At 44.0% G+C, this 27,625-nt stretch overlaps 1 protein-coding gene across 1 annotated transcript; it reads left to right on the forward strand.

The window, feature by feature from the left end:
* Window positions 1-2,124: 2,124 nt before the first annotated feature.
* On the forward strand, window positions 2,125-27,459 carry HEXB (hexosaminidase subunit beta). The gene is made up of 14 exons (XM_056848032.1): window positions 2,125-2,372; window positions 5,958-6,106; window positions 9,319-9,384; window positions 10,634-10,680; window positions 12,504-12,614; window positions 15,827-15,928; window positions 17,153-17,282; window positions 18,288-18,468; window positions 19,809-19,895; window positions 21,147-21,219; window positions 22,353-22,527; window positions 23,104-23,194; window positions 25,442-25,546; window positions 27,261-27,459. The coding sequence occupies exons 1-14, from the start codon at window positions 2,125-2,127 to the stop codon at window positions 27,322-27,324; spliced, it is 1,629 nt and encodes a 542-aa protein (XP_056704010.1). The 3' UTR covers window positions 27,325-27,459.
* Window positions 27,460-27,625: the final 166 nt, after the last annotated feature.

Genomic DNA, 27,625 nt, shown 5'->3' on the forward strand with positions numbered 1-27,625 from the left:
GCCGGTCACAATTTGACACCCAGACAACAATATGTGAGGCATCCTGCCGCACCCTGAGCAAAGGTCCCCACCATTTCTTAACCACAGTCTTGGGATGCAACCCTGGTCTTTTTTTTTTTTTTTTAAGGAAAAAATGGAAGCATCCAACTGGAAGCATCCAACTAGTCACTGGGGGTGGGGGGGGGGGAGGTAGTTATGAATTTCCTGCATTGTGCAGGGGGTTGGACTAGATGACCCTGGTGGTCCCTTCCAACTCTATGATTCTATGGAAATACAAAAAAAAAGTAGCTAAGTGTCTTCTCCAGCATCAAACAAAATACACAACTCCCCAAAAAGGCTGAGAGCAAAGCAAAATGTGGTAGGCAGTGTATCAAGGTATTATTAATTAAGTACTATAAATTGTACTAATACATTTTAATACATTGTATTTAACATGTATTTTAATTGAGTTGAAATTTAGACTTCCATTATTGTTGTTGTTGCTGTTATTATTATCTTCTTTCCCCGAAGAACAAAGCTGACACCAGCACCCTTTTATCTCTGCAGTTCTGCCCAGCAGTCCACACACGACGTATCCAAGCCCAGGCCATAAGGTTATGAATTTCGTCTCCCCGCTGTCCTTTATTTTATTCGAATCACAGAGTTGGAAGGGACCACCAGGGTCATCTAGTCCAACCCCCTGCCCAATGCAGGAAACTCACAACTACCTCCCCCTCCACACCCCCAGTGACCCCCTACTCCATGCCCAGAAGATGCCCTCCCTCTCACCATCTGCTTAAGGTCATAGAATCAGCATTGCTGACAGGTGGCCATCTAGCTCTCCCCGCTGTTCTTTATTTTATTAGAATCATAGAGTTGGAAGGGACCACCAGGGTCATCTAGTCCAACCCCCCTGCCCAATGCAGGAAACTCACAGCTACCTCCCCCTCCACACCCCCAGTGACCCCCTCCTCCATGCCCAGAAGATGCCCTCCCTCTCACCATCTGCTTAAGGTCCTAGAATCAGCATTGCTGACAGGTGGCCATCTAGCTCTCCCCGCTGTTCTTTAATTTATTCGAAAAACAGAGTTGGAAGGGACCACCAGGGTCATCTAGTCCAACCCCCTGCCCAATGCAGGAAACTCACAACTACCTCCCCCTCCACACCCCCAGTGACCCCCTCCTCCATGCCCAGAAGATGCCCTCCCTCTCACCATCTGCTTAAGGTCCTAGAATCAGCATTGCTGACAGGTGGCCATCTAGCTCTCCCCGCTGTTCTTTAATTTATTCGAAAAACAGAGTTGGAAGGGACCACCAGGGTCATCTAGTCCAACCCCCTGCCCAATGCAGGAAACTCACAACTACCTCCCCCTCCACACCCCCAGTGACCCCCTCCTCCACGCCCAGAAGATGCCCTCCCTCTCACCATCTGCTTAAGGTCCTAGAATCAGCATCGCTGACAGGTGGCCATCTAGCCTCTGCTTTCCGCACCTCCACGGAAGGAGCGCTTTCCACCTCCCGAGGAAGCCTTAAATTAATTTGCTGCGACGTTTCGATCCAGCCTTTCAGCTTTCCCGCTCCCCCCCCCCCCTTGACTTGTTTCCTTTTTTAACATCCAGCCTGATGAAAAGTCCCGGGGAACTGGGCAAGGGGGCCGCACTTTTTTCCAGCCAGGGCGAAAACGCACGGTCGCTTTCGCCTCCTTTCTTCCCTGTTCCAGCCAGGGTTCAGCCAGGATCGAACGCACGAACGTTCTTCCCTGTTCCAGCCAGGATCAAACGCACGAACGTTCTTGGATCGAACGCACGAACGTTCTTCCCTGTTCCAGCCAGGATTCAGCCAGGATCGAACGCACGAACGTTCTTCCCTGGTCCAGCCAGGATTCAGCCAGGATCGAACGCACGAACATGCGTTCGATCCTGGCTGAATCCTGGCTGGAACAGGGAAGACCGTCCGTGCGTTCGATCCTGGCTGAATCCTGGCTAGAACAGGGAAGAAAGGAGGCGAAAGCGACCGTGCGTTTTCGCCCTGGCTGGAAAACCTTCCCCGCCTGGACCGGGAGAAGAAGGCGGCGCCACCCGCGGACCGCCCTCCTCCCCGGCAGGGCTCCGGCAGCCTGCAGAGGCGCAAGAGGGGCGCAGAGGCATGGAGCTGCCGGGGGTCTCGGTGCGGCTGCTGTGGCTCTCGGCGGCGCTGGCCGCCGCCGTCACCGCCGCCTCCTCCTCGCGCCAGCCGCGGAGCGCGTCCCCCTTCGGCCCGGTGTGGCCCTTGCCCCGCTCGATGCGCCTCTCCCCGGACCGGCTGCAGCTCGCCCCGCAGCGCTTCCAGATCGCCCTCGGCCCGGGCTCCTCGGCGGGGCCCCAGTGCTCCTTGCTGCAGGATGCCTTTCGCAGGTGAGCCCCCTTCTCGTTCTCATCCTGGGGAAGTAGAAAAGGGCAAGAGTCCAGTAGCACCTTAAAGACTAACAAGAATATTTTCTGGCAGGGTAGGAGCTTTCGTGAGCTCACAGCTCACTTCTTCAGATACTGCTAGAATGTGAATCCATCTGTCTTTAAATAGAGGAGAGTGAATTCAGACAAGCATTAGTATGTATTGTCTGAATTCACTCTCCTCTACTTAAAGACAGATGGATTCACATTCTAGCAGTATCTGAAGAAGTGAGCTGAAAGCTCATACCCTACCAGAAATATTTTTGTTAGTCTTTAAGGTGCTCCTGGACTCTTGCCCTTTTCTACTACTGCAGACAGGCTAACACGGCTACCCACTGTGAATTATCATCCTGGGGAAGGGGGCCTTCCACCTTCCTCCTTGGGGCAGGGCGGCGAGCAGGGGCGGGCTGGCCATTGGGTCAGCTTGCCCGATGGCAAGTGGAGCCCCTTAAACATTGGACAACATCTTTAAAATGATAGCCTTATAGGTGTGGGTGGGCCCCCTTTGTCTCCTGGCAACCAATATTTTTAGACCCAGTCCGCCACTGGTGGCGAGGACCGGGTGTGCGCTCTCCCCATGGCGCTGGGGTTCGGTGCAAAGGTTTATCAGAAGACGCCGCTTACTGTTGACACAACTTTTGTGTATGTGCGTCTTCCAGTACTGACAATAGAGATGCTATCTTGGTATAGAGATGCTATCTTGCTTTGTTTTGCGGGGGTGAGAAAAAAGGTTTATGTAACTTGGCATTTTTGTTTCCAAAATGTATTGAGAGTGCACAGAGAAGGAAGGTCTTCCCCTGTTTTTGATCCCCCAAGACCTGCTTGGGTACATAGGTAGCTGTGTGCTTGTGTGTGGCAGTGAAATAAAACCAGAGGCCACAGGCACCTTAAAGGCTAACAAAATGTATTCCTGCACGAGCATTTGTGAGTAAAAGCTCATTTCATCAGATGCACAGAAGTGTACATCTATTAGGTCAAATAGAGAAGTATCAACACTCCCATGCATCTGATAAAGTGAGCTCTAACCAGGCTAGCCTGATCTCGTCAGACCTCAGAAGCTAAGCAGGGTCAGCCCTGGTTAGTATTTGGATGGGAGACCATCAAGGAATACCAGGGTTGCTGTGCAGAGGAAGGCACTGGCAAACCACCTCTGTTAGTCTCTTGCCATGAAAACCCCAAAAGGGGTCGCCATAAGTCGGCTGCGCCTTGAAGGCACTTTACACACACTTTACACACACACAACTCATGAAAGCTTGTGCTGGGATAAGTGTTGTGAGTCTTTAGGCAGATCATGAGAAGGAGGGCATCTTGGCCATCTTCTGGGCATAGAGTAGGGGGGACACTGGGGTGTGGGGGGAGGTAGTTGTGAATTTCCTGCAGTGTGCAGGGGATTGGACTAGATGACCCTGTTGGTCCTTTCCAACTCTATGATTCTAGGTGTCACTGGATTCCTGTTTTATTTTGCTGATGGACCTGTCATCTATGACTGCCTTTAATGCTCATACCCTACCAGAAAATATTTTTGTTAGTCTTTAAGGTGCTACTGGACTCTTGCCCTTTTTGTTTAATGCTTTTGTAAAAGTTATCAGTGCTAGTGGCCATTGCTGTATGTGATATGGTGGACTGATAGGAAAACCTGCTTACTGAATCTCTGCATGTGGTTAGTGGTACCAGAACACTGACAAAAGAAAACGTTAGCAACCCCAGATGCAGGAAAAAAATCTACAGCAATCCTCACTAGGGTGCAGTTCACCGAATCATCAGATACCAGAGGAGACTGAGCTCATATAGATGGCTGCTTGATGGGATAAAAGTTCTTTATTAAGTATATAGACAAGAGAATTTTGGCTGAAATACCTTTTGTCATTCTGCAGCACAATGCTTTGATAATTTGCACCTGCCAGTAATTCCCTTTTCCATGTGTATAAAGTGTTGTCAAGTTGCAGCTGCCTTATGGTGACCCTGTAGGGTTTTCAAGGCAAGAGACTAACAGAAGTGGTTTGCCATTGTCTTCCTCCGTATAGCAACCCTCATATTCCTTGATGGTCTCCCATCCAAGGCCAACCCTGCTAAACATCCGAGATCTGATGAGATTAAGCTAGCCTGGGCCATCCAGGTTGGGGCGGGGGCGGGGCTTTCCAAATAACTATGAAAAGTATAGAAGACTTGCTTTCCCCCGGCTACCCTGTGCCTTTGTGATATAAGCACTAGTAGATGGTATGTATCATATTTGTGTGTTACCTAGTTTCCCCAGCCTGTTTGACTGGTAGAAGAATATTCCAGTTTCATGTTTCACTACTGGTAATCTAACCATTTAGCAGGTAAATGTGGAATTCTGTAAATACAGTGCATAGGAATTAAGATTGGTAAAATACTCTGTAATTTCTACAGTCCAAATCTATGAAAATGCATTTTCAGAGGGAAATGTACACTTTTTGATGTTGAAGGTTTTTAACAATGTTTAAAGGACGTGCCAAGCATCGTGAAGTAACTTGTTTTTGCTGCTTGCTCTCTACCTGGTTGCGCAAATAAGTTTGATTCGTCCCGTGATAAGCCCTGAATTTGCTTCAGCCTCTTTGCTTACAAGGTTAAGTAATAAGATGCACGTTGAAATGATCTAAAAGACCACTTCCTCAGGTAAAATCTGAGGTTCTTGACCCTAGGTAGATGATCATGTAAATAATAATAGGGTCATGTGGTCGGTGAAGTTCATTGTTCCAAGGTTGTCTGGTTGGCAGAGTTTAGTGGTCACAATCCAGAGCAGAATTGTGCATGCTGAAGCCTATTGATTAAACATGGCCCACTTTGTGCTGGATTGTGACCAGTCAGACAAGATGGAAGCAAATGCATCCTAAAAATTTGATTACAGAAGATGGATCTTGAGGCAGCAAACAGTGGCTTTCTAACTGACTTCAGGACACTTAGTAATCTCTGGGTGTTGCAGAAAATTCTGCATTGTGTTCTTACAGTGCACAAACAGTTCACATGGAGTGCTAGACATTGTGTGAACGCATAGAGGAAAACACCAACCCTACCTTACGTTTTTGCACTGCCAGAGAAATGCTAGGCATGCTGTCTTTCAGGGAAACATCTTATCAGTTAGTAACATTATCTTTGGAGAATCCCTGATATGATTCAAGAGCTCCCCAGAACATGATTTGAAAAACCACTGGTGTAAACCATCCCATTGAAGAACTACTCACTCAAAATACATGAAAAAGCTTTACTTCTTATTATCTGTCAATTACTAGACAATAAATATGGAAGTCCATCCATTCCTTCTCCATGTCCGTTCACCGTGCATCACAGAAAGAAGCCAGTGACGCCAATTTTAAAACGATAACAATTCCATCTACAAAATTCAGTGGAGAAACTTTCCTAGAAGTAAATGATTAATGCTGTTTCTCAAGATGTGTACAAACCTAGTTAAACATATGCAGAGTCACTCTACTGGCCCGAGCCATTCCTAGGAAACCTTTCCTGTTTGTGGTGACGGTGGAGCGAGAGCATTTTATAAAACCTTTTTTGAGTCTCTTGATTAACTTCTAGGTATTATGAATACCTGTTTGGGTATTCCAAATGGCAGAAACATGATGAAAAATCTTTGGTCGGTACTGAATTAGCTGCACTTCAGGTTATTATTACTTCAGAGGAATCTGACTGTGACAAATATCCGGACATCTCATCAGACGAGGCTTGTGAGTATATAACAGCGTAAACATGTGTGCTCTATTGGAACCTTCCTTCCCCAGGTGACTGTTTGTTACAACATCCTGTGGAGCACCTCTTTCATTTCAAAGTTCTGCTTGCTTGCAAATATTTAAAAGGCTCTGGTTTTGCAAACACACAAATAGTTGATAACAGTTTTTATTAGGCGTGTTGTCGAAGACAATGGCTTGCCTCAGTGATCAAAGAGACCTTGAGTATGACTCATCTAGATTCGTAGCTATGTTAATAGTTAGCAAGAAAGGTTGAAGTGCTAAAAACTTGGTAGTAGATATTTGCATCCGGGGAGTCAGGCTTAATTGCACAGTGCTTGATATGGCATACTCTGTGCAATAATCATGTGTACCCAGCCCTATTGATTATTCTGTTTGGATACATGGAAATATATATGAAGAAGAAGAAGAGTTGGTTTTTATATGCCGATTTTCTCTACCCTTTAAGGAGAATCAAACCAGCTTACAATCTCCTTCCCTTCCTCTCCCCACAACAGACACCCTGTGAGGTAGGTGAGGCTGAGAGAGCTTGGAGAGAACTGTGACTAGCCTAAGGTCACCCAGCTGGCTTCATGTGTAGGAGTGGGGGAAATCACCCCAGTTCACTAGATCAGAGTCTGCCTCTCATGTGGAGGAGTGGGGACTCAAACCTGCTTCTTCAGATTAGAGTGCACTGCTCTTAACCATTACACCACATTGGCTGAACATGTGTAATATGTTGTTTTTGTTTATAACTTGATTTTACACTAATTTTAATGGACATTGTGTGCTTTTACTCTTTGGGTCAAATTATGAGGTTGTTTTTTTTAAAAAAATGGTATGTTATATTGATGGGCAGTGGATACCTTTGACAGCATGCTGTAGAATAAGGCCATTCTCGATAACCGGATTTCCAAGAAATGATACAGGTTCTGTCAAATTAAACATAGTGCCTTTTTATTTTTTCCTTGTGCTCCATGTACAGGTATGTAACATTTGGGGAGGGATGGGATTGGAAAAGGAAGCTGAAGACAAATGCACTGACATGTTGTGCCTAATTGGATAAAACATGAGATTATCCAGAAAAAAAAATGGTAATTAATTCCATTGAAAACCTTAACATTGCAATCCTAAGAACTCTTTCCTGGGAGTAAGCCCCATAGGATAGACATGAGTAGGATTCTGAGTAGACCTGTTTATGATTGCTCTGTATATGCAGCTACATTTCTCTGACTTGAGGTCATTGAGAAGTCTGGACTGTTTTTTTTTTTGTAAGCAGGAGTTAGAGGTAACAGCCACTTTTGGCTTCACTGTCAGCCGCAGGTACACACACTTTTGTTCGGCACATCAACTAGTACTTGTGATTGCCAGCTACTTTTCCCCTGCCCTAAATCCTCTAGGAAGCCAAAAGGGGTGGAGTTTCTCAAGCCATGCTGGGGTTTGAAGCAGGCCGAGCCACTGGGGAATCCTATGTTGTTTCCCTTGCTTCATAGCACGGTTTGAGACAAACCTCCTTCTCTGAATCCTCAGAATCTTGCACTGCTTCTGCCTGCTCCACATTTTGTACGTCTTTTTTTCTTTTGAAGCCCTCTGTGAGTCTGCTGCAAATACCCGGCCGAGAGAAGATTTCTCATCTTTCTCCGGTCTCTGGACTGAGCGGCAGCTGACGTGAATCTCTGGCCCTGTGCCTGCCTGCTCCAGAGCTAACTATGACATGAGAGATCTCAGGGAGGGAAACAGTTGCTGAGGGCCCAGGGTAGTGACGTCTGGTGTCAGGTGTCAGGATTTGTGGAGGCCTGCTGCTTGTGCATTTCTGCGAAACAGCATTAAGGTGCTTCTTCCTTTAAAAAAAAGAGCCAAGGACAAGAATAATGTTTATTGGTTGCAGTCTTGTTAATGGGCAATTCCCTATCTAGGTCTTTTGTGTGCTGATTGCTTTGAATGTTAGCCTTCTTCTAAGACGAAGAAGGAATACAATTTGACTTCCTATTCAGATCGCTTTCTGAAGGATTATTGTGTTTAAGGAAATGTAGGCTTTAATCGGTAATGTCAAACAGGTGTGATAGGCTTTGAAGCAGGAAAAAGACAAGTACATTCTGAAATAACATCTAATTCTGACACAACATGCTTCCACATGTGTTGGGGGCAGGGCGATGTTATTAATTCCAAGTAATTATACAGAACAGGTCCTATACAGCTTGTTACTCAGGAAGCCAAATGCAGTTACCCAGCCCAATGTTTCAGCTTCCTTGAGGCTTTATTATCTTAACTGTTCTTGCTGCCTGTATTGGACTCCAAAAACAAAATGCAGTCAAGCAGATAGCAGGCCACAGTTATGTGGCTGGTGGGCTGTGCTTGGCTTGGCTAGTTGCAAGTAATCTTTCTTCCTAATAAACCTGTACGCCTTGCTTACAGAGAGGCTTTGGTTTCTAGTTATTTTCTTAAGCATCAATCAGTTCTATCACCACAGCTACAATCAGAGTTCTACCACCACGGGTACAATCTTGCATGTAGACTGTACTGATTTCCATTAGCTGTTTGCATTTTGTGACTAGGAGCATGGCTATATCACCGTATGACCCTGACCAGATGGATGGTTCTCAGCACCCATCCTGAAGGTTGGTAGGAGTTTAACACCGACCCTTTTACCAGGTTTCAAAACACATCCTGTTATCTCAGGGGGGACAGCAACCATGTGGGAGATGGGGAGGGGACCAGAAGTGGGTGTCAGTTGGGAGACAGCATTTAAGGGTTAGGGATAGTAAAACCAGGGAGGATTCTCTAGAACAGGGTTCCCCAACACAGTGAACACATGAAGCTGCCTTATACTGAATCAGACCCTTGGTCCATCAAAGTCAGTATTGTCTACTCAGACCAGCAGAGGCTCTCCAGGGTCTCAGGCAGGGGTCTTTCACATCACCTACTTGTCTAGTCCCTTTAACTGGAGATGCTGGGACCTCCTGCATGCCAAGCAGATGCTCTACCACTGAGCTACAGCCCCTCCCACATGCACCTTTCCTGGTGCCCACCAAGTGTTTTTAGAAAATGGGCAGGGCCAGTTTGGGCTTTTGCCCAGCAGGGCTTCTGATCAGCCATGTCTACGTGCAGAACTGTAATCCTGATTCTTTACATTGTTTTTCTTAAACTTATTACTGTATGTTTTTGTAGTTATTGAAAGGCACTTCTACATTAATTGTAATTTTCTTTCAAAGATGAGCTTCACATCAGCGGGCCTGTGGCTGTACTGAAGGCAGGCAAGGTTTGGGGAGCATTAAGAGGTGAGTGCAGAAGAATGCCACTGCATAAGGCCCACAATCCATCTAATTCTGTATCCTGTTTCAAGATGCTTCTAACAGTGCATTCCTAAAAAGAGTTACTCCAGTCTAAGCCCAGTCATTTCAGTGGGCTTAGACTGGAGTAACTCTCCTTAGGAATGCACTGTAAGAAACCATAAGCAGGGCAGGATGACAAAAGTTTTACCTGTTCATAGCAGCTAGTAGTCACCCTACCTATTGAATCATCATTGAAAGATTTGTATCCTATTAATTTGTCTCATCCCCCTTTAAAACTATCTAAGACAGTGGCCACCACCAAGCCTTGTAACAATGGATCCCATAGATTAGTTATGCAATGCCATACTTTCTTTTCTCTGTCCTGAATTCACTGCTAATTACAGTCAGAGTACATGTGATGAGAGATCCATATGTATTCATATGCGTGTTCGTCCCTTCCTGTCTAAATTGAGAAGTGGGGGAGCTTTAAAAAAAAAAATGGATGGAACTAAGCCCTGCCTTTTTTTATTATCCCCTCAGATTGTTGTGCTCTGATGGTTTCAGCACTTCCCACTTGACTCACTTCTAGTGTTGGATCTGTGCTGGAGAAAAATGCTGAAAGTACCAGAGAATGACAAGCTAAGAAGAGGACAGGGTTTTAGCTTGTATTCTGCATTTTCATTATAAATGTCACATATAGTTTGTCAACTTGCCTATGAGTCATCTTTTTTCTAAACTAAGTGTTTTCTTATTTACGAATGCTCTTGGTGCATGATTTTTCGATGCATATAGCTATTTGGCACCCTTGGCAACTTGTGCTCATGGCTGGGGACAGATTGACATGAGTTGTTTGCAATGGGACATGTTCATCCTGGGTACACTCACATTCTGCCTGTGTTGGAAATGAACCCAAATGTTCATTGTGTGAATCAGTCCTAGGTGGTTTGTTTATTAGCAAAAGTATTTAATAGAGGCCATCATGGAAGCAGTGAGAAACCCCTTGTTTTGGGGTATCATCTGAAGCAAGGAGAGGTGTTTCCCCATGAGCCATATGATTACATTCTGTCCCAGCATCAGAATACACATCCATCTGCACAGTTCACGTGCTTCTCTCCTTTAGATGAGGTTCAGATATGGAAAGTAAAAGTCAGCTGTACTTCTCTCACAATGTTCTTGGAATTCCAAAGTGGCTCTTACATGGTTTTGATATTACTTGGCCAATTGTGGGTCACAGTTCATTCTGTTTGACTTTCAGGTTTGGAAACGTTCAGCCAGTTAGTATATGAAGATGACTATGGAAGTGTGAGTATTCTTCTGGATTTCCACCACCATGTTGGATTTTCCTTCTGATTTCGATTTAATGCGCTTTGTGGTGCATCAAAGTTTAGAGACTGCACCCTGTATAACAGAAGGGGGCCACCAGGAACTGCTTAAACCAGCACTTCAGAATCTGCAGTGGCTGATTTGACTAAGGATGGTGCATGGTCACACAGCTTGGCTAGCAGCGTGGCGTTCTGTTTGTCAACTTTCATTTTTAAAAAAGAAATAAGTTTGTGATCAGCTGAGATAAGCTTGAGAAAACAAAGGCACCATAGGTAATGGAAGTCTGGATGGAGTTAAAGCTTCCATTTCAGCTGTGGTTAAATGGCCCTACTAAAGATCATTGCCAGGATGGTGGATTGGACATGAGTCTAACAATCCTCTTTACTAAAGTGAGAGAATTCCTTAGTGTAACAGGCTTGCCAAAGTCTGCACACTGGAATGTTTCATATGCAGTCTATGGATTGCTACAATTCTTGGTGAAGATGTCAGTTTTCATACTCTTCTGCCTTTCTAAAAGCAATTTGCTAGCTTTTTAAAATTCTAAAATAATTGAGGAAGGATTGTAACGACATCTTAGAGGCCATCAATGCCCCCTAACTTTCTTATTAATTTAAATATTTATACCCTGCTTTTCTCTCTAATGTGGACCCAAAACCATTTACAACATCATTGTTCCCTCCTCCATTTTGTCATACAACAACCCTGTAAGGTAGATGTGAAGGTTTTAAATGCCATTTAACACTAAGAGGGAGTATGCTATGTAGTTTGAGAAATGTGGTTTCTATCCCCACTCTCCTCCTGACAGACAGGCCCTTAGTGGCTTCTGAAAGCAGTAATTCCAGGTGAGGCTTAAAATAAACAGAAAAAAAAACTTTAAAAAATTTTCTTGGATAGAACAAAGTTATTCAGTAAATAGGCTTGAAACTATATACATGTATACTACACAGCATTGACGGGGCTCACAAAGGTATGATGTTTCAGAACAAGGTAGAAGCACAGAGAGAAGCTATCAGCCAAGCTTTTCGAACCTGCCAGATTCTAGGTCACAACTCTAACCACTACACCATGCTAGCTCCCTTTAAGGTTGCTAAAGACCATCTGTGTACCAAGTCTGTATACTCCTGCCTTATACTGAATCAGGCTGTTGTTCTATCAAGGTCAGTATTGTCTGCTCTGACATGCAGTGGGTCTCCAGGGTCTCGAGAAGAGGTCTTTAATGTCACCTGTTATCTGATCCTCTTAACTGGAGATGCTGGGGATTGAACCTGGGACCTTCTCCATGCAAAGCAGATGCTCTGCCAGTGAGCCATAGTCTCTCCCCTAAGTACAAGACCTTTGCATTTGGAACTAAGGTTATGTTTGTCTAAACACCTTTTTTTAAAAAAACTAAGGTGTTATTAATTGCAGGACTGTGAAATAGGATGAAGCATGTTCAAATATACTTTTTACAGTTATTTTATAACTAGAATGTATCATGGACTTCTTTGATATTTGGATACATAAGGGCATATATTCAACTATCCACAGACTTTACAGTGATGGACATTCTTGCTTTCTCCTCCTGCTGCTGCCCACTGAGCCCTCTGAAGTTTTGTTCCTGGGGGTCAGCAGACTCTCAGAAGCAGCTTAGGGGACAAAGTGGGAATCTGCATTGGGAATGGAGAACTGGTGGAAATCGCCAATAAATTGATATGCCATTCCATTGGTAGGATATATGCCAGTATGCACTGTTGTTCCTGTGCTTGCTACAGTACCTTACAAAAAAAAAACTTATTACACCTTCTTTCTCTTTGTTTTCATAGTTCTTTGTCAATGCATCTGACATTACTGACTTCCCAAGATTTGCTCATCGAGGAATCTTAATTGATACATCAAGGCATTTTCTACCCTTGAAAAGTATCCTGACCAATTTGGTAAGTTGGCAGTTGAATCAGACTTCTTTTCCCTCTGTAAATTTAACTAAAACTGCCTACTTCCCTTCTGAAAAAGGTCACTTGAGATATTTAATAGATTATTGAGAGCCACATGAAGCTGCCTTATACTGAATTAGACCCTTGGTCCATCAAAGTCAGCATTGTCTACTCAGACTGGCAGTGGCTCTCCGGGGTCTCAGGCAGAGGTCTTTCACATCACCTACTTGCCTAGTCCCTTTAACTGGAGATTCTGGGAATTGAACCTGGGACCTTCTGCATGCCAAGCAGAGGCTCTACCACTGAGCCACAGATGAATTCCCTGCAATATGTCAGGCTCTGATTACCCTCTAGACTAGAATCGTGTGTGTTCATAGCTCCCATTGCTGGCTATGGCTGATGTCACTCGTAAGCAGAGGCTATGGCTGCAGTGGCTAAATTGTATATAACAGATTTTAGCCTAGTTGGTATATTCTATTTCAAACACAGAGCATTAAAAAGTTTGACTGGGGGAGCAGTAATATTATGCAAAGCCAAGTACACTTAAGAATTCCCTCCCTCCAGCAATAAAGGAAGCAAATGTTCTAGCTTTAAATAGTACTACAGGCGCCTTCTTAAATGTTCCAATTTGTAGTAGCAACATAAACGTTCCAACTTGCAATAATAATTAGTCATTTTCTTGAGGGGCTGACAAATTTGTTCTTGTTGGTTTAATAGAAGTCAAGCTCTCTGATGATTGGATTCAGGAATTCTTATCTGCTATTATGACTTAGAACGAAGATTCGAGAACTGTTATTCTGCATGTTGGTAACTACTAGTTAGGATACTATGGGAGCAATCCTAAGCAGGTCTGCTTGGAAGTAAGTCCCATTTTACTCAATAGGGCTTACTCCCAGGAAAGTGTTCTTAAGATTGCAGCCTATGTGCTTTAGACTCAGGCACTACACCTGGTTTGACCGGTGTCACAAATATTGCACAATAAATCAGTTATGAGACATAGGTTTTTGCTGACTTGCTTTTCCACATTCCACATTCTTGTAGGAAGATCTAACAGCACACTGTGTATATGAAGGAACAAGAAATGCTTGATATAGAGGCATTGAAGGCCAGATGGGATGAGATGCTGGAATTCAGTGATCAACTCTCCTATCTCTTTAAATATTTATCAACAGCTTTGGTGGGAGAGTATCAGGACCCCAGTGCTGGAGTTAATCCTTCCATTCCACCTTTGCCTAACATGAGTTGGTCTCCAGGATGATCTTTTTGTTTTTACATTTGCCCTGTCAGGAAAAAAATCTCCTTCAGAGGCTCATTCAGATTAGGATAAAGACACAAAAAGATGGCTTGCGAGGATCCTGGCCCAAGCCTCCCTCTTCATCCCGGTTTACAATAATGTTCTTCTAGTCACATATAGATTGGCCCTCTTTCCCCAAGTTCTCCAGGAACAAGCTCAGTTTCTTTGTCTCCCACCCACCCCCTCTATATGAAAGAAAGGATAGTCTTGTTTTGAGTAGGTTGTAGGTTTTTGTTCTTTTCCACATTTGTGGGATATGTGGTCTATCAATGGAGACAGAGTATATACAGCTCTCAATGAAAAGATTAATGGTAAGGGCTAGGCAAAAAGATAAAGTGAAATAGAAAGGGCTTTCAAAATTGAATTAGTAAAGAATATTGTCCCTTGCAGTATTATCGTGGGTACCACCTAATTGAGCCCTGACCTGGATGGCCTAGGCTTGTCTGATCTCGTCAGATCTCAGAAGCTAAGCAGGGTCAACCCTGGTTAGTATTTGGATGGGAGACCACCAAGGAATACCAGGGTTGCTGTGCAGAGGAAGGCACAGGCAAACCATCTCTGTTAGTCTCCTGCCTTGAAAACCCTACAGGGTCGCCCAAAGTTAGCTGCTGCTTGACAGCACTTTACACACACACATCAACTTATTGACCTTCATGATTACCATAAGAGCTGTTTTTGCAGGAAAGCTTGTGCTGTAGTTGTGCTCTCTGAGACAAATAATAACCATTTTCTTGCAAACTGATTTCCCTTTTTGATTACTGAGAAGTAGCAGTACTCCTACACACACGTAATGGAATTTCTTGAATGGGAGACATCTGTCTGGGGGCACACCCCTATCCTAGATAAACTACAGCATTTAGAAAGGTCACTGAATAATAACTTCGGCATCTGAATGATAACTTTGGCGTCTATTACAATCGCATTCACTGGTTGCTTTTTAAAATGGAATCTTGGATAGTTAGGGAGAGAAGCATCTTGGGCACATTTACTGGAAGCAAATATCATGGGAATCAGTGTTGCCTGTTTATTTTATTTATTATTTCTATTCTGCTTTTCTCCACAGTGGGAACCCAAAGCATCTAAAAATACAGGGGGGAAATGCAACAGAAACTAACAGGAAAAGACAGGGGAGGCTTCTGAGTGCCAAGCAGATCTTCCACCCAGCTCCAGGCTCAGAGCTGAAGGACAAGAGCCCTTCTGCTTATGCCTCTGGGCACACTCAGGCCTTAAGTACCTGGGAGAAGCAGAGGACAGATAGGCCATTTATGCTTGGTAATTAGCAGTGCATTCCAGGCTGAAGTGCCCTGCATGTTTTTTTTTTAGTTTTTCACACTGAACAGTCATTCAGGAAGTGACTGCGAAGCCGGCGCATATCTGCTTCACATATTTTAAGAGCCCCTTTAACACAACCTTTTGTATTTGCTCCGCCCCTGCCTTAAAGAATCCCCTCAAGGAAGCATGCAAAATCGCAGCAGCGTGTTAGCTATGCAAACAGCGGTTGCTAATGGAAGGAACGAAGGAGCACGCAAGTGGGGGGGATGGAATTTCTCCTTTTGTGTCAGGATTTTAAAGGAATTTTAAAGGTCTCGTTTAAAAAAAGAGCTTTGAGCAAGCATCAAAATTGACCCTGCATAAATGGCCATAGACTCAGCCAGATCTTATTCAGCTTCTCCTAGCCAGCTCTTCCTGGCTTCCTCCACTGCATCCATGGAAGTTTCCTTAAGGCCTCCCAGATTCAGGAAATATGTAGGGGTTGGATAAGCAATGCTAAGGTCATTGCCTTACGGCTCTCAAATAACTTCAAAATGTTACTGTTGAAGCCAGGCTTTGTTAAGTGATAGGCAAAAGTCCCTCCTTAATAATACCTTTCTTATGAATGGAGACTGGCAACCCAAACACAATCTTGCTTTCTGTGTTGCAGGATGCCATGGCTTTTAACAAATTCAATGTGTTGCACTGGCATATTGTAGACGACCAGTCCTTTCCTTACCAGAGTGTCACTTTTCCTGAATTGAGTGCTCAGGTGAGTAAATATCATATGGAAGCTCCTGGAAATTCCCTGCCTTAAAAAAAAGAAAAGAACTCTAATATTATACATTTGTTGCTACTTAGAAGACATAATGAGTCGTGGTTGTTAATGTGAAGAGTTTATTGGCTGCTGCTCCTGGATACCTAGAACTACTACAATATCGATGACCTTTTCCAGAATTGCCAGTCATGTGTTGTAGTAGATCAGAACTATTCCAGGGGCACTGCTGTAACAGACCAGATGATCTCTAAGATCCGTACCGATTAATTGGTGAAGAAATCTGGAGATCATATTCATATGTTAAATGGTTAAAGGTTGCAACTCTACAAAAACAAAGAAAATCATTTCCCAGACATTTCAGATTTTACTGCTTCCTTTATGCCCTCCCCCAGTTTCTTTAGTTATTTCTTCAAGTTAAATGACTTCGATTTAAATACTCCAGATAGCATTACTGATTTTCAGTTTTTTTGTGCTTTTCACTATCAGCATTGTATTATGGACTGATGTTGGCTTTAACTTCGGGCCAAGCCTGTTTCAAACAGTTTCTTACTTGCCTTCTGGGCTTGAAACCCTAACTCAGAGGTTCCCAAACTGTGCTCCATGGAACACTTGTTGCTCTGCGAAACATCCGCTAGTGCTCCATGAAGAGATTGGAAAGAAAAATACTACTGTCATTAGGTTTAATATGTAGGTGCTAGGTGAAAATTAGTACTCTGTGACTAATTTCTCTCCTAAAAAATGCTCCATGACTCAAAAGGTTTGGGAACCTCTGCCTTAACTCATTGGGTGGTGTCCACAGGACTTTTAGTTCAGACGGTACCTTCAAAACTGCAGGCTTCCCCCATCCTTGCCTTACTTTCAGCCTGTACTCCTACTAAGTTACCAAGGTAAATGTATGTGACAGTCCATAAGAGTAATAAATAGGGCGTTAAAGTGTTGCTGTTGGAAATTTTAACTATCCAGTGCAATGTGAAGCTCACCCCAAGCCTTGGGCAGTCTCGCTAAGTCAAAGTTGCTTCACCTTTGTGAAGAATAAATAATTTATCCCGTTGTGAGGATCAAAAAGAATTACGAAGTGCTTTGTACGCTGGATTATATTGATCTCTGATGGATGTAAAGTGACTGTGCTCTCAGGTTTCATCTACAATGCATTGATTTCCCCCCCCCCCCTTGGTATCATAATATAAAACAGTTAATACATGCGGACACTTTTCACAGGGGTCCTATTCTTACAATCACATTTACACTCCTACTGATGTCCGTCTGGTGATAGAGTATGCTCGATTACGTGGCATTAGAGTCCTCCCAGAATTTGATACTCCAGGGCACTCACAGTCTTGGGGGAAAGGTAAGATGCATATTATTCTGAAAAAAAATATTGATAGTGCAAAGACAAGAGGAAGTAGTCCGGCAAGACAGTTTTACCAACCAGTATGAAGCAAATTACTAATGGGATGCAAAGGCAGTATTAGTGCAAAGTATAATTTAAATCGCCCTGACCTGGATGGGCCAGGCTAGCCTGATCTCATCAGATCTCATAAGCTAAGAAGGGTCACCCCCGGTTAGTACTTGGATGGGAGACCACCAAGGAATTCCAGGGTAGAGAGGCAGGCAATGGCAAACCAGCTCTGTTAGTATCTTGCCTTGAAAACCCTACTGAGTTGCCATAAGTCTGCTGCGACTTGACGACACTTTATACACACACAGAATTTAAATCCAAAGCAGTACACACTACATGTAACTGAACTTCTTCCAGGTTATGTTTGGTTTGAATTTAAGTACCATATCTGCCAAAGAGCTGGCTTCAACCTGAAATGGATGAGCTTTTAAAATTATTATTGCAATTGTCTGCCTTTGAATTTGGTTGCTAATCGCCTTTTTTGTAGACAAGATACATGCTACAGTAAAATAGATTTGTTCCTCTCATAGCACACTTTGTGCTATGGAGGTTCTGAAAAGTTTTTGGTGTGAAATACAGTATGCTGTATTTCCACTAATGCCAGTGATCAAGGTTAGGAAGCTCAAGGTAATGGAAACAAACTTTCAGTAGCCTTGAATTCGGAACAGAGGTGTTGATCTCTGGCATCAAGCAAATTTAAACCTCTGAGTCACATTTTTCCATGTATGAAACCTGGAAAATGATTATCACCCTGCTGTGTGCATCTTTAAAAGAGTTTGAAAACATTGTTCACATTTGTGATTGTATGGAAAAATATTTAAGGTTTGGAGTTTTTAAAACTTAAGATAGGGAGTATTACTTTGTATGCTTTAAAACTAAGGGAGTATGATTTTGTATGCTTTAAAATTAATGTGCGTCCATTGAGGATATCTTATGTATATTTATTTGTTTAAGGACAGAAAGATATCCTCACACAATGCTACGATGGAGGCCATCCGAGTGGCTCTTATGGACCTGTAAACCCCATTTCGAATACAACTTACGATTTCATGGCTAAATTTTTCAAGGAAATTGGCACAGTGTTTCCTGACGAGTACATCCACTTAGGAGGAGACGAGGTGGACTTCACTTGTTGGTAGTGTGTGACATTTAAAAGTCCAAATTATTACTATGTCTCAAATTTATACCCTGATAGAAATAGTAACAGACTAGGATACACAGAGCCCCTGGAATGTGCACACCCAGACTGTAGCTCTATCCATGCATCAAAGATCATTCCCAATGTTCCTGAGTTTGTGATCTGCACTTAGACAATTTGGAAGCTGTTTTGGGAAGAGGAGCCTGGGCTCAGGTTGGCGAGAACATTTCCACTTCCAGACTTAACGGTAGTCTTTCTCATTTGCTTAGATTTGGAATGAGATCTCTAGGAAAAACTTTGAACGTAAGAGCACAAGAATTAGTGAAATACTAGGACTCAAGGATACTTCACTTTGTCCGAATTGTGCCCAGGAGTGCAGTGTCCTGTCTTAATTATTCTTAAAATCATAGCCCTTATCTCTGGAACATGGTTATTACAATATTGTGAATGTCTAATAATTATACTAGCTTTATTACAACTTACCAGCCATAGCCTCCAGCCTAGCTGTTGCTGGGCACCCAGGACTGGACGTCAGGTTACACTGCATTTGCCACTTCTGGCATTTATATCAGGGAAGGGAAGCCAGAAGCCTATCACAGACCAGCGTGGTGGCACCTTCCCACCATGCTAACAGCTTCCTTCCTTGTTCATACTTGTCATTACAAGAATTGCCACGCTGGATCAAATGGCTAGCCCCTCTAGCGTAGTAACCTAATAGACAGTGGTCAGAAAGGTGTGTATTTGGCAATTTGGGAGCAGGATATGAGTACAATAGCCTTTTTATATCACCTGGTAGTCAGAGATGCAACCTCAGTACTCAGAGACCACATGGTAGCCCGCAGAACTAGTGACCTGCAGAGTATTGAAGTCCACCTGGTGCTTGGCAATCTCCACCACCTCCTTGGGGAGGGGGGGAATGTCCCATGCAGGCAGCAAAAACAGGAGCTTTATCAAACTCCTGTATTACTGTATGTGGATGGTGGTGTTTGGGCTGGTAAACCTCTGATGAGGCTGTCCTCTGTCCTGTGGAAAAGCCAGGGATGCTGACTATAATCTGAATATGCTGCAAAACTGAATACTATAGGCGGATAACATACTGTATGAAATACTACTTTTTGTTGGACTTGCCTAATTTGTTTCAGAGGGTGACCATCATTCATTCATTCATTCTCGCTCGCTCTCAAAATATAGTTTTGGCATGGAGGGGGAGAAAAAGCCTTCTGATTTCTGCCTGCTTTTGCAGATTGTGGGATTCTGGAACTGGTAGCGACACAGAGTTTTACAGTGTGTTGGCATGACTTTTTGCAAGAGATGCAGATATTCTTCTTTGTTTATAGGAAGTCCAACCCTGATGTGAGTGAATTTGTGAGGAAGCAAGGGTTTTGGTATAGCTATGCGAAACTGGAATCCTATTACATTGATAAGTGAGTTTTTTCTTTCTCCTTCAAGATTTCCTATTGCATTCTTTCTCACAGTGTTGCTGCTTACTCAGTTACCATTTCAACAGAGCTGGCAATAAATCTTGAAGGCTAAGAGGAATGAACATCTCTTGTGATTTTAAACGTTAAGCATGATGCTTGCATCTACTCAATACTGTGCTGAACCCTCAGTCTCAAGCGCCCACATAACCCAAAGGCTGTGGCACAGCACAGCTTCGTATGACCTGCGTTTTTGTTTTGGTCCAGGATTAGAAGTATTGGGATCAATTTGTAACAGGATTAAAAAAAAGACTTTGAAAAAGAAGTGCTAACGCAACACATGCAATAACAGTGCGTACACAACGCAGCGTATATATTATGAGCCCTAACACAGGCTGCTCTATGCAAGCATAGTCAACACTGGGTCCAGATAGGGGTTAATAAGAAAATAAAAAATAAAATATAGCAGACTAAGTACTGTAAATAAATAAAGCAGACTAAGTACCGTATTTTTTGCTCCATAAGATGCACTTTTTTGCTCTTCAAAAGTGAAGGGAAATGTCTGTGCGTCTTATGGAGTGAATGTGCATCTTATGGACCCTAGCCCAGTCCATCCGGGACTCCCAGAGCCGGGCAGAGGGACCCCAGCCCCTCCCGCCAGCCGGCTGGGCGCGGCGGAATGACGCGAGCCGGCGTTCCCCGCCCTGACGGCCAGCTGGAGGGGGGCCCTCTTATGGTCAGGTGCGTCTTATGGAGCGAAAAATACGGTACTGGGCGTATGGCGTGGCCTTGGCGGCTGGCAACCCTAGCCCCAATCCGACGGGAAGTCTGAACTGTCCTCCCCGTCGGTAGCAGCCAGCTTGCACAGGGTTTGGGTTGCTGCTGTCAGTGCTGCTGCTCTCCTCCCCGGCCTCTGCTCTTTCCCGCCTTTATTTTCCCATCTGCCCCTGTGGCCCCTCCTCCCAAGCCCTTAAAGGTCCTCCCTGGCTCGCTGCACCCTCTCCCTCCTTCCCCCGTCTGTGGCGGCCATGGGGCGCGCCCCCGCCCGTGCTCACCCACCCGTCAGCTGGGCGGCCTCACCACAACTGATACAGTATGGTGCACAAGACCTCTGTCTCTCAAGTGCTACACAAGATATGCACAGAAAATAAGTACTTTCCTAACCTCTTTTGATGTTCCATACATTATGTTTTTGGAAATTCAGCACCATCCTCAGCCTATAAAAATAATTAACAATAAATTGTGCTTTTCTTCTAGAATGTTGGACATTGTATCCTCCATTAACAAGAAATCCATAGTCTGGCAGGAAGTATTTGATCATGGAGCAGAGGTATGGTCAGATTATCTTATTTGTTTTGCAGTAATCTGAAAGTGTTTTTCATGTGTTAGAGTACCACATCCCAACTATTTGAGATGTGAACTAATCTAGGGCAGGTTTTTATCCAAATGGTAAACAAGCAAACTTACAGTACAAGGAAGAAGTAACTGATCTGTGGATCACAAAATGGAAGACCATAATCTGTGGATCACATAATGGAAGACCACGTAGGCAGCTTTTGTCAGTTGTCGAATTTCTGACTTGTGCATTTCTGAAATTACAGCCGGATCTCTAAGGCACCTGCTTGAGCCAAAACAATATTTAAATGGTTGTCATTGTCTAGGATGTAGTCTGACAGAACAATCGGAAGCTTGTAAAACAGATTTTATCTGTTCCTTTTTATAAAATTGTTATGGTATTTCCCAAATAAAGAATATGGGTTTGCATTCAAAAATTATTTCTAAAAATCGCATGCTTGAACCCAGACAAAACTTTTATGATTATGTTAGCAAAATGGAAGTTGGCTTCAGGTAGCCGGTTCAACTCAGCCTTCCAAGGTCGGTAAAATGGGTACCCAGCTCGCTGGGGGTAAAAGAAAGATGACTGGGGGAGGCACTGGCAAACCACCCTGTAAACAAAGTCTGCCTAGTAAATGTGGTGATGTGACATTACTCCATGGGTTAGTAATGACGTGGCGCTTGCACAGGGGACTACCTTTACTTTTTTAGCAAAATAGGCTATAAATACTCAAAGGACAAGCCTTCCTAACATGGGTGCAATGCTCACATACAGGGATCTTCACTGGCTAAATGCAGCTGTTATTTATCTTAATCTGACTCTGTGTGGAATGGGGGGGGAGGAAGAATCAGTGCGTAATTCCTCTGTCTTTGTCTAGCTCTTCCTCTCTGCTTGAACTTAGAACTTGAGTAATTTGCAGTGTACAGAGTGAAAAGGCTGGAGGGTGGGGAGAGTCTAAAAGAATTTCTACTCCACACACTGTTCTGGTGTGTCATGTGCATGCATACTATGGAGGACAATGGGAGGAAAACAGTGCTCTGCTGAGCTCTGCAAACAGCTGTACTGTTGTGCCTAGAAGGCTTATCTATGTCATCTAAAAATCGTGTCTTTCAATTATTTTGTGTTAGCTACCGCCAGATTCAGTTGTTGAAGTCTGGATGGCAAACTTCTATGAAGAGGAATTAAAAAAAGTAACAAAAGAAGGGCTCCCTGCAATCCTGGCAGCACCTTGGTACCTAGACTACATTAGCTATGGCGAAGACTGGATGAAATACTACAAAGTCGAACCACTCAACTTCTTTGGTTTGTTGAAGTCTCCTTGGGCATGCTCTAATCAAAATTAAACCTGGTTAAATCCTGGTGTGTGTTTTTGTGACATAATAGTTATATGACCTGCTGCTGTACTTTCCAGTTTAAGAAAATAAGCAATCCATTATTTATCCACCGTTAACCTTTCACCCAAGTTGACACTCTGGTTTATTGGTAGAGAGATTGTATCCTAGTTTGTCTTAATTTGGCAAATCACGTTGCATTATTATATCAGTCACAGGAAAGACATTTTCCCTATCTTAATTTCTGTTCTTGCTGGAGGAGAACAGACTATGCCATTCGGTTCATATTAAGAAAATATATTGAGCTACAATATGTAACAATGTAATATGTAATATGTAACTCACCCTCTGTGATCAGTTTGATTTTTTCAGTGCTCTTCAGTATAAGTACAATCATGATCAGATATTAGTTGCAACTCGTACAAATAGGTGTTTTCGAATACCCCTGAGAAACGTCTGGCTACACAATACTTACTTCATTAATGGTGATAATCAGTCATATTAGTCTTGAGAGCTTTCAATATCATTTCTATTCCTTTAAACACAGGGTGTGAGTCACAGAAAAAACTGGTGCTTGGAGGAGAAGCCTGTCTCTGGGGAGAATTTGTAGATGCAACTAATCTCATTCCAAGACTCTGGTATAGTTTTTGCTTATTGGACTTTTTTATCACAAGTTTTCATTTTAATCTAATTTATTTATTAGACTTATAACCTGCCCTCTCCAGCAAGCCGGCTCAGGGCGGATATCATTTAAAAAATACAACAATATAAATATACAGTAAAATCCATAATAAAACCATCAATAAAATTCTAAAAACCTAACATGGTGGCACACAAATCTAAAAGCTGTAGGGGACCATACAAGTGGCAACCCTTTGCTATTTGTTCTTCCCACTAAGGGGAAAAGGGGGGGGGAGGCCAGTAGATGGTATAAATAATATGAGCAAATATAGGCGGCTGTCCTCAATTGTAAGCCTGATGGAAAAGCTCTGTCTTGCAAGCCCTGCGAAAATCTTTCAGATCCCGCAGGGCCCTGATGTTACCAGGCAGAGCATGCCACCAGGCCGGAGCCAGGGCCGAAAAAGCCCTGGCTCTTTTCGAGGACAGCCGCACACTCTTAGGGCCCGGGACCACCAGTAAATTTTCGTCGGATGATCTTGTGATGATTGTGACAGCGTCTTAAGACTGTCTTATCCAACAGTTTGAGATTGCTAGTTTCTCCTTTACACACACACACACACGGAATACTGTCTGAGCATGCCCTTTTGATAATAGCATGCAAAGGACTAAATCAGATTCTTACATCAGTGTCGTAGTAATCAATGGACCTATGACCCAATGACATAACTCAGACCAGTGCAAGATACAAATAAAAGATCCCCTTACACCAAACTGGCTACAGAGTCAGAAGAAGAAGAGTTGGTTTTTATACCCTGCTTTTCTCTACCTGTAAGGAGTCTCAAAGCGGCTTACAATCACCTTCCCTTCCTCTCCCCACAACAGACACCTTGTGAGGTAGGAGGGGCTAAGAGAGTTTGGAGAGGACTGTGACTAGCCCAAGGTCACCCAGCAGGCTTCACGTGGAGGAGTGGGGAAATCGAACTCAGTTCTCCAGATTAGAGTCTGCCGCTCTTAACCATGCTGGCTCAGGAGCACTAGTAGTCTTAAACAAGGGGTCTATCTTTCAAGGATGGAGAGGAAACAAGAAAACAAGCCAGTCTGTCACCTTGGGAACCCTTGTAAGCCTTTGGGGTTGCATTCAGACTAAATTTTCCAGTGGTAGAATGGAACTCTCCTGCCTCCCCCATCCCATCCCCCAATCTCCACGAAAAGCTGCTCTTGGGGAACAGGGCATCTGGAGGAATGACACAAGGAAGGTTTTGCCACATGAAGGGGGAATAAGTGGCAGTTGCTGACTTAGTCTGGATCCATTCCTCTATCTTGAGAGCCAGCGTGGTGTAGTGGTTTGGAGCGGTGGACTCTGATCTGGAGAACCGGGTTTGATTCCCCACTCCTCCACATGAGCGGCGGAGGCTAATCTGGTGAACTGGATTTGTTTCCCCGCTCCTACACATGAAGCCAGCTGGGTGACCTAGGGCTAGTCATACTCCCTCAGCCCCACCTATGTCACAGGGTGTCTGTTGCGGGGAGGGGAAGGGAAGGTGATTGTAAGCCGGTTTGAGTCTCCCTTAAGTGGTAGAGAAAGCTGGCATATAAAAACCAACTCTTCTTGACCCTGCTCCTCTAATTGACACCATTTTCCCCTCAGCTTCCAGGGAGACCTGTTCAAGGAGTTTGAGGCACAACTTCTGTACTTCATGGGAGGACTTCCTTGTGGCTATTTCCCAGGGCACTTTTAAACTACTTCTTGTAACCCAAATATTTTCATTTATATTTTCCACGCAAGCATGTTTCTTGGTTGCTATAACAAATGGGACATGTCTATAATTAAATCATATCACTGCATTCTGGGGGACCATATTTCAAAGCTTCTGGCCATACACATCTCATTGACTTTTGTGCTGTAAAATTATGCTGAGGGTTTTTAAGACTGTTGGCTTGCTTCTATCCACATATGTGTAAAGATTCTAACCAAGATCTCTTTCTTGGAGACAAGATGCCCAGAACTTTCCAGGTGAAGGACTAATTGTTACTGGGTAGAACAGCCATGGTTGTTAACCAAGCCCTGTTCACAGACCATAATTTGAACAATGCACAACTGTTGTAAGAGCTCACCTCAAAAAGGCACATAGTTGCTCCTGGTTTCACCCAGAAAATGTTTGATAAGGAATCAGATTCAGTTTTAAAAGACTGAGTGTAAACTTTGTATTCTTCATATTTTATATTTTTAAAGTTCTTTCTTGCCCACCATCTTATAACTCCAGGCCTCGTGCAAGTGCTGTTGGTGAGAGACTCTGGAGTAGCAAGAATGTGACTGATGCTGACGATGCTTACAGCAGACTAGTTGAACATCGTTGTCGCATGCTTAGGTAAGAAATTGGGTAACTAAATATATTGTCATTCAATACAGCAGTATATATATCTTCTACCAGGCCTTAACAGGTACTGGGTCTCTTTTGAGGAAATAATCTGTGCTTTCCAGTATTTTTTTAGGGTGCACCTTGAGGTGATGAGCCCCTTACTAAGCAGAAGTATCACTAGGACCGGTTATTAGAAGCCACCCTTAGCTTGAAGGTTGGATGGAGAGTAACATCCAAGATGCTATGCTTGCCCCCCCTCCCCCATCAGTTGACAATTCCAGCTTCTCAGTATTGTGCTTGGTCCAAGCAAATAGTACAGTATTTGGTAAAGCTTCTTTAGAGATGTAGCAAAACAACAGAACTCTGCATCTGACTTGAATCGGTGGGGTATACTTTAATTGTAAATTGCTTAGGACGTATTTGTAGGGTGGGGGAATTATTTAATTCCCATCAGCATTTTCTGTTCATGAAACCTAAGAGGCCCTTTCCAGATGGCAACTTGTATGGGGCAAAGTAAAAACAAATCTACATGTAAGAACTGCTCTGTCCTCCAATACTGTCCTCCAAAAATACTACTGAGCCTTAGACTTCCGCTGAGAATTATACACACGTTCTCCAGTAGTATGGCACAGAGCTGTTCAATGAGGCAGGCAGACAAGCAGGTCAGCTGCCCTCCAGCAGAGCTCACTTCCAACAGCTTGACCTGAGGACGATATCAACTATCCAAAGCCCAACAGCCTGAAGCATCAAGCTGGCTGACTGGAGAGGCGGAAGTGAGGGGCACACGTGTCAAGGGATTGGTGGCTGAGGGGGGAGGAGCTTGCCCACTAGGTGATACCAGTTAACTGAGTATTCTGGATAATCAAGTGCCAGATAACAAAGCTTTCACTCTGTCTGCTTCTAATTCCTACCCCCTCACCCCCATGTCTGTTTAAGCCAGGGGTGAAAAACCTTTTTCCTGCCAAGGGCCATTTGCTCATTTATAACATCATTCAGGGGCCATAACCAGGTGTAGATCTCCCGGCGCGGGAGGGGGAGAGGCTAGAGTTGCTAGGTCTCCAGCCACCACCTGGAGGTTGGCAACCACAGGGGAGGCCATGCAGAGAAGGCCTGGAGGACACTCCCGCTCCCCCCCTCCCAGGCGGGAGGGCAGCCAGCGGTGGGCCCTGAGCAAACGAGGCGCCAGGGGGGCACAGCCGATCCTTAGAGAAGGAAGGAAGGAGGAAAACAGGAAATGGGGGTGGGGGAGGACGGAAGGAGACAGACAAAGAAAGAGACGAGGGAGAGAGGGGGAGAAAGGAGTGTGACAGAAAAAGAGGAAGAGAGAAAAGCCTTCCCCCACACACACACCCGCCGGCCCCACGCAACCGGGCCCCAGGCTCCCCACCTCCCCCAACACACACACACGGCTGCACACGCAGCCCTGCGCGACCGGGCCCCAGCCTCCACGCTCTCCCACCCCGAGTCCACAAAAGGCTCCTGCGGGCATGCTCCGTCGCCGAGAGCCACCGGCCTCTCCCCCCCCTCGCCACTTGACAGAAAGGGAAAGGTTTTAAACCTTTCCACGCATCACTAAGAAACCAAAAACATAATTCAACAGACTACTTTCACCATAACTTGGCAACTGTGGGTAAAAAGCAAAGCCTTTGATACTTGTGTCAATACCACAGTTAGGCAAGTCAATAATCCTGTTCTCTCAAAATCCATCTTTTCTCTTATACAGGCGTGGGATAGCAGCTCAGCCTTTGTATGTTGGATTCTGTCGCCATGAAGTGAGAAATCCCTAACAACCTATAGGATGTGAGATTACTAGCAGTGCCTTTTGGATCAGGAAACTTGCACATCCTGTCAAACATTTGTACTGGAGCCAACTTCAAAATGCTGGAATTTTACATAGAATTAAATTTTGCACATGTTTGACAGGGAAACTCTTCTCATTAGATAATTTTAAAATAAATGCCAATGTGTTTATTTAAACCAGTAGTGTTTTTTTTAATGAAATGTAACTACTGCTATCCTGGTATAGTTATACAGAATAATATATTCTTTCTTTAATAAACAAAACACTTCCATAAAAACACATTGCTG

The sequence above is a fragment of the Euleptes europaea genome, chromosome 4, assembly GCF_029931775.1.
Source record: "Euleptes europaea isolate rEulEur1 chromosome 4, rEulEur1.hap1, whole genome shotgun sequence".
NCBI lineage: Eukaryota > Metazoa > Chordata > Lepidosauria > Squamata > Sphaerodactylidae > Euleptes > Euleptes europaea.

Excerpts from the sequence above, each read along its gene's own strand:
- HEXB (XM_056848032.1), top strand. The coding sequence starts at position 2,125 with ATGGAGCTGCCGGGGGTCTCGGTGCGGCTGCTGTGGCTCTCGGCGGCG. Across the intron at positions 10,681-12,503 it reads ATGAAGATGACTATGGAAGT|TTCTTTGTCAATGCATCTGA; the intron begins GTGAGTATTCTT and ends TTGTTTTCATAG. Across the intron at positions 21,220-22,352 it reads TATTTGATCATGGAGCAGAG|CTACCGCCAGATTCAGTTGT; the intron begins GTATGGTCAGAT and ends ATTTTGTGTTAG.